Source organism: Buceros rhinoceros, unplaced genomic scaffold, assembly GCF_000710305.1.
Source record: "Buceros rhinoceros silvestris isolate BGI_N320 unplaced genomic scaffold, ASM71030v1 scaffold11361, whole genome shotgun sequence".
NCBI classification, from domain to species: Eukaryota; Metazoa; Chordata; class Aves; order Bucerotiformes; family Bucerotidae; genus Buceros; species Buceros rhinoceros.
Window position 1 is genome coordinate 17,508 of NW_010393702.1, and position 6,857 is coordinate 24,364.

General features: G+C 42.4%; 1 protein-coding gene across 1 annotated transcript in view; it reads left to right on the forward strand.

The window, feature by feature from the left end:
• Positions 1-6,857, forward strand: part of INPP5F (inositol polyphosphate-5-phosphatase F) — a 25,669-nt gene that overhangs the window by 4,287 nt on the left and 14,525 nt on the right. Inside the window, exons 2-7 of the mRNA XM_010144959.1 lie at positions 670-806; positions 2,171-2,299; positions 2,996-3,163; positions 3,485-3,541; positions 4,964-5,162; positions 6,762-6,854. Of these exons, the coding sequence (XP_010143261.1) occupies positions 3,056-3,163; positions 3,485-3,541; positions 4,964-5,162; positions 6,762-6,854 (457 nt within the window). The 5' untranslated portion in view covers positions 670-806; positions 2,171-2,299; positions 2,996-3,055. The remainder of the gene's footprint in view (positions 1-669; positions 807-2,170; positions 2,300-2,995; positions 3,164-3,484; positions 3,542-4,963; positions 5,163-6,761; positions 6,855-6,857) is intronic.

The following is a 6,857-nucleotide window of genomic DNA, read 5'->3' on the forward strand; positions in this document are numbered from 1 at the left end:
TCCTTCTGTTTCCCTGCCTCTTTCAAGTGTTGAAGCTGTGATTGGAAATGTTGGAGATTGAACGTGTGTATGGAATACTCCTGTTAGAAATATCTTCATCAATCTTTGGCTCATTAGTTTCTTCTAATACCAGTTAGATGTATACTTCAGGAGTGAAGCTGTGAAGCTTTAAACGAACCTGAGCTGCTTTATGATGCAGTCCATGTTTGCTCACCAGATTTCTTCACTCGTGAATCTTGTAATCGGACGTTACGGGTGTCTGTCTTGTGTGCTGTTTTACACCCAACAGAAGGTACGAAGGGAAAATCTTAGCTTGCTCTCTGTTGAGCTCCAGCTATTCTTTTCAAATGGTCCTGCCGTTAGTGACACTGGGAGTGTACGCCATCCCAGAGGCAGCCTAATGGCTGTAGATGAAGCAGTGGTAACTTCACCTCTGATGGGTAAGTCTGTGAACTAGTTAATCTCCTAAGTATTGTTTTTTAGAGAGTATTATTTTGGTTTTTATTGCAATGCGTGATAACCAAACAGCACTAGCGGATCATCATTCACTGGATTCTTCTAGTCAAACGGTCCCTGGCAGGGGTTTCACGCTGTGGAGAAGCTTCTGGCAGACTGAGCACAGAAAATGCCTGACAGACAAATCAAAGCATCTACTAATCTTTTTTCTAGATTTACCATGGTGGCTGCTTTTAATTCGTCAGAAAGCATTGATTGGCAAACTTCCAGGAGACCATGAGGTTTGCAAAATAACAAAGATTGCTGTGATTCCGCTTTCTGAAACAGAGCCTCAGGATCTGGAATTAGAGGTATGAGTTCCCCTTCTGCTTCAGAGAAATTTAAATGTGGAATGTCATAGTTAAACACATGCCTCTGATCTCTCTTCCCTGGTCTTTGCAGACATGTTGAACACTTCGTGCTTTTTCAATACCATTGTTTGAATAAAAGTTTTTTATTTTTGAAATAGAAACCACAAGTTCTGATAGGGAGGGAAATTATAACAAAATTATACCCACATTTCATAAGACCCTTGAAAATACCACACAAGAGCAAAGTTTTGGTGTAATCGAGCAGCAGATGATTTGAGAACAGAACTGAATCCACTGGAATCATCTGAGAGGACAAAGCCATAGGCTAGGGCAGGAACCTTGTTTTTTGGTAAACCCAGACCAAACCGCTCCTGGTGAGCTCTTGATGGCTGGGATGGTAAGACTTTCCGTAACTGTTCATACTCCAGGATTATGGACGCTGTGGTTAATAGGCTGTTGAGAGAACAATTCTGTCTTGAGGCTTCTTCTCTGAGTATGTGTGGCAAAGGGGGTGGTGAAGGAGGACAGGGTGACTTGTGATGAGTCTCTCTGGTGCCTGTCTGAGAATCCTTCCCTGGATAACATGGAATCTCTAGAGCTTTGGTGGAACTCGAGGAGCATGAAGGACTCCCGTCAGAGTCTGGGCAGTAGAACCTCCAAGAGCTTGGGATACAAGAATACGATTTGAAATCCAAGAGGGATAACTTCCTGTTCTTAGTGGTGTAGGCAAGAACATACCGCATCTGCTTGGTGCTTCTGTGCCTAGAGACCTGTGCAAGAACTTGGATTTGCAGCACCCTCTCCCAAGTCCTTCAGCTCTTACACCTGATCTTAGCCCCAAATACCTCTAAGATAGGGCTTCATGTATCTGTTTTTTGGGGAAGAATCTGCCGTATCTTTGCCTGCTGAATCAGGAGACACACAGTGTGTGTGTGTAATTTTTTTTTTAATGGGTGCTTTTGCTTCCATTCTGTTTTGGAATCTTAATTCTATAACTTAGCTTCAAAGGAAACTCTTACTTCAAATGTTACAGAGTTTTTTCAAAAGAGAATGGATAAATGGAAAACAGTACAAGTAGTACTAATTCACACTGTAATTTGGGTGGGAGGTTGAGGTGGGTCTGGATATTGAAGCCATGTGAAATTGGGACAAATGTTCTTGCAATCATGGGAGAAAATGCCTTTTATAAAAAAGAGGGAAGAATTATGCCATAGCTGGAAACCTGCATGTTCCCCCTGTATCTCAGAGTGTCTCCTTTAGGTGTGTGGATGTTGCATTCTTGCTTTTGTAGACTTTAAAAAGTTGAAGAAAATTTTAATTAAAGAGTATTTAAGTATTGGCTTTTATTCAATCTCATTCTCTAGCTTTGTAAAAAGCACCATTTTGGGATAAACAAGCCAGAGAAGATTACACAGTCCCCAGATGACACCAAATTTCTGCTGAAGACTCTTACTCAAATTAAATCAAATGTGTCTGCTCCAAATAAAAAGAAGGTAATGCTTTCTCCCGTTTGTTTTTTCAAAGTGTTTAGGTTGTGGTGGATGTCAGCTGGAGTACCAAGACCTAAAAAGAGAGCTACTGAAAAATTAGACTGGGCAACTACTCTGTCTTGAAGTCAGTGTTAATTTCTAATTATTTAACCGTGGCTCCTCTGATTTTTTTTTTTTAATTTTTTTTTTTTATTTTGGGATTACATAATTTAGGCAGAGTTACTGACGGCCTTCTTACCAGATGAGCTTCCAGTGGGATTCTAAACGTCTACAAGTTGCTCTGCATAAGCATCTCTTGTGTAATACAGACTCAAGGACAAGACTTGGTGCACAGAATCTTATCAAAATGCTTTAACACAATAGTAGATTGGATTAGAATGCAATATTTAGAAAATATTTATTAAAATTGGAACAGGTAGATGCAGTGTTTCTTGCAAACTGAGATTGGAACGTACTACTTGAATAAAAGCTCCAAAAGTTTGAGTCTGACTGCTTGGAACGCCTTTACTGCTGAAAGTTATCACGTGGCATTTCTGAAGATGCAGTTCCTTGTGGTTATCTCTGCTAGGAATCTTAAGATCCTGCTCCCCAGTGGGAAAATGTTTGTCCTACAAGGCTAGAGATGGCATTTAGCAAATATGGCCGGAGTCTTCTTCAGTCAGAAAGACAGACGTAAGAAAGCCATTACTTTTCTTCTAGATTAAAGAAAGCAAAGAGAAAGAGAAGCTGGAGAAGAGGTTATTGGAGGAGTTGTTCAAGATGTTCATGGATTCAGACTCCTTTTACTACAGCCTGACCTATGACCTAACCAATTCTGTGCAGAGGCAGAGCGTGTGTGAGAAAGCTAACTTACCACTGTGGCGAAAAGTAAGTTGTTTTGTGCCTCTGGGTTTGGTTTTCTTCCCTTTTGGGAGATGTGCTGTTCAGTAATGGATGTGGTCCAAACTTGCCTGGTCACATTCTTTGATGTAATCTACAGTAACTGAAGATCTTGCCCTGTAACCACCTTCAGTGCAAGGAAATAAAACAAAAGTCTGTGGCAGTGTGCCTTGAACTGAGCCTTTACACTCAAAAGCAGTGAACACTAGACTTGTGTGTACAGCTGTGGTGAATAACACCGGTTCTTTACCAAACGTGGCCAAATGTTAATGGAAATGTTGTAGAAACGGCCCTTTTTATTTTAAACAGGTTGATGACAGATTCTTTTGGAACAAGCACATGATTGAAGATCTCATCAGCATTGATGTGAGTCTTTTGTTTCCAAAACTGTGTATTTGAAGAACCATTTCTTAGTTGTAGTTGGAAAGTTTACTTATGGGTTTACAGAAGGTTCCTTAAAAACCTGCTTGGCAGAGGTCAGGGTCGGGGCTGTGCCTTCTGAAGCTGAGCAGCTGGCGTTACCTTCTTCCCCCAGGCAGCGTTCTGGTTAGCCCATGGTCATTGCTAATGAATGAACATCAGCTGAATTAAATGTATTACAATAAAACAATGCCGAATAACTCCATGTGTGATATGTTTGTGCTGATTTCTGAAGGAAATCGGAAAATGTATTCATCTGTGAAATGGATTATCCCTGGGCAGAGCTCAACTTGAGGAGGAGGAGGAGCCAGAAGAGAAAAAGTCTGAAGTGGAGAACATTGTTTTTCTCCTTGAACAGAGTAGCTGGTTGGTGTAGAATGAGTTATTCTGAACAGCTATGCAGAGTAGATTAAGCGTTTTCCTGGCTAATGAGCACATAACGAAACACAGAAGAACCACTCTTTTTCGTCAATATGTGATCTCACTTCATATTAAATTAAGCTTGATAAAGGACTGAGCTACTAGGCTTGACCAGTTTAGGTCAAGTATTAGCTTCTCTTAAAGATGACAGCAGACATCGTAACATTATGCCCTGCATCTCTCTGCCAGTAGTAGTGTTACTCCAATGGTTATGGGTCAGAGCAGTGAAGAGGTGTGTGTGATGCAGGAGTTGTAACATGAAAAACACAACCAGGTAAAGATAGAAATGGGTGACCTTGAATGTGTTGGGAATTTGGATCTCAGTGTTGTTTAAGAAATGGAGGGTTTAGGGTGACAAAGCACTACAGGGCAAAGCCCTGAGCCAGTTGCCTTGGCTGCTAGGTTGCCCATATAAAGCTTATGCTAATTTGTTTTGCTGAAAACAAGCTAACGACACTGAAGTTTCATCCGTCTGCCTATAGAAGTGTCGTATACCGTGTGTCCCATGTTTCCTGCTCTGTCAGAACTGACTACCCTTGTCTTGGATTTGAGAAATTACTGCCTCAAGCTTTTAATGTGTTTCAACGTCAGGTGTAACATTGTATGGAAAATTCCCTCTGGGGAAACTGGGACAGAAGCTTTTGGACATTGTGGGCTTTTCCTCTGTCTCTGCACACCTGGCAGCAGAGGAGGGCTTTCTGCCTTGCCTTGAGTCGGCTTGTTTCAGCACCACAGAAAAATCTTAACTTGTCTTCTTTCTTCCTCCTGGTTTAAAAGCTCTGTGGCTAATGGAGGGAAAATGCTGGTACTGCTTGCAGAAATAAGACAGAAATTTCTTAAAACATGAAAAGCATGTAAAGCAACTGTTTGTAAATGTGAGAAATGGCAGAAATCATCCTAGGTAATGTAGAACCAATAGAAATGTAAATGTTTTTTTGTAACCTTCAGAATGCTGAAGTGGACTTCTGGATTATACCCATCATACAAGGATTTGTGCAAATTGAAGAACTTGTAGTAAACTATAGTGAATCTTCTGATGATGATAAGAGCAGTCCTGAAACTCCTCCTCAGGAATCAACTTGCGTAGATGACGTTCATCCAACATTTCTGGTGGCACTTATTTCCCGCCGGAGTCGGCACAGAGCTGGTAGGCAAACATAGTTCAAGGTGTTGGGACTGTTCCTGAACACTGGAGAGGGATAAAGGAGAAACCTCAGAGTGGTGTGCTGTTCAGCAGATGGTCAGCTCTTGTCCAAGTACGTGCTACAGCCTTTTCCTGGTTAGGGGAGCAGAAAGGCTGTGGTGCGTACAGCACTACACGGCTGTGACTTAGAGCGGGTGCTAAGTGAGCTCCACGAGCCTCTTCCTGAGCACTGGATGAGGCTTTGGAGATCACAGGTCTGAGATAAAGTTCCATCTTTGCAGAGAACAGCTTGATTAGGACCTTGCATACAGCTCTGTCCTGAGAGGTTTCAGTAGGCCTGGGTGAGAGTTCGGTTTGTCCAGCTCTTTCTTTGAGAGCTTTGACAGCAGCTGAATAGAGACTTGAAAAGGCATGTGTGTGTGCCCACGTCCCAGGAGAGGTTTAGGTAGGGTCAGGGTGTGAAATAAGAGCCATGCTTTGGTCTTGCACCTTTTTTGACTTACTCTAATAGTAGCAAGGCAAACAAAAAATTATGCCCCGACCTTAGGAGCACAGAACAGGAAGACTGAATCACTTCATGCTTTAGCAGCTCCTGTTTTAAGCCTCTTCAGCCTATCACACTTTTTAAGATAGTCTATGGTGTCCAACTCCTTTCCTACACAGTCGGGTTTTAATATGTCAAAAAGCAAAGGAAAAACTGACAGCCCCTGTCTGTCTCAAGGCTGTAGTACTGCTTCGACATTTGTGACCCTGTGAATGTCCCTACGATAGGTAATTTACTTGCCTTTCGCTTTCCTGTTCCTAACCTCTGCCCTTCCCTCCCATAGTCCTTAACTAGTATTGCTGAGGTTCAGTTCAAAAGTTTGGTCCACAGCTCCTTCAGGACTCGGAACATTCTGTGGTACTCAACTTCTGTGCTATAAAACATGGCCTCAAATTCTTTTTCTTCTCCAATCCTTTTTACTTATTCCTTCCCCAGCCCTTTGTGCCCCCTCTCTGAAGACGTGATGTACTCCTCTGATTAAACGATGTGCAAACCCCTACCTGCTCTGTTTAATGATCACGTCAGAGATGGCTCAGCAAAAATCTGTGCTGTCAGGAGAGCAGCCTCTGTTCTTAATGTGCAGAACTGGGTGAAATGTTAAAACACGGAGGGGAAACTGCGTTGTGGAACATGCAGATCTTCTCAGGCCGCTTGTGGGATCTCTTGTTGTGAGAAGTGGAACATCTGTTGGTAGAAGTGGCTTTTAGGGTCATGGAAAATTCTGAGCACTGCAGTAAAACTTTGCGCTAAGCTTGAGGGAGTGGGAGGTGGTTTATCCGTTCGGGTGGAGTGGATGCATCTGTGACTTTATAGTGCCAACAGACTGCCTTGCCTGGCCAACGTAGGTTTTGCAGCTTGTGGTGCATCAGTAAATAAACCCATCCCTTGAGTCAACATACCTTTTGGGGATTAGACTAGGGTGGCAGTGACTTTTACCATGGACCGTGGATTTTGGCTAGAACTCTCCTCTTGTGTTACTGTGGTGAAAAACAGTAACAAAAGTTACTGATGTTAAAGATGTTACTGGAATATGAACTGACCCTTCTCCTTCCTCCTAGGAATGCGGTATAAGCGAAGGGGTGTTGATAAAAATGGAAATGTGGCAAATTACGTCGAGACAGAGCAACTGATTCACGTTCATAATCACACTCTTT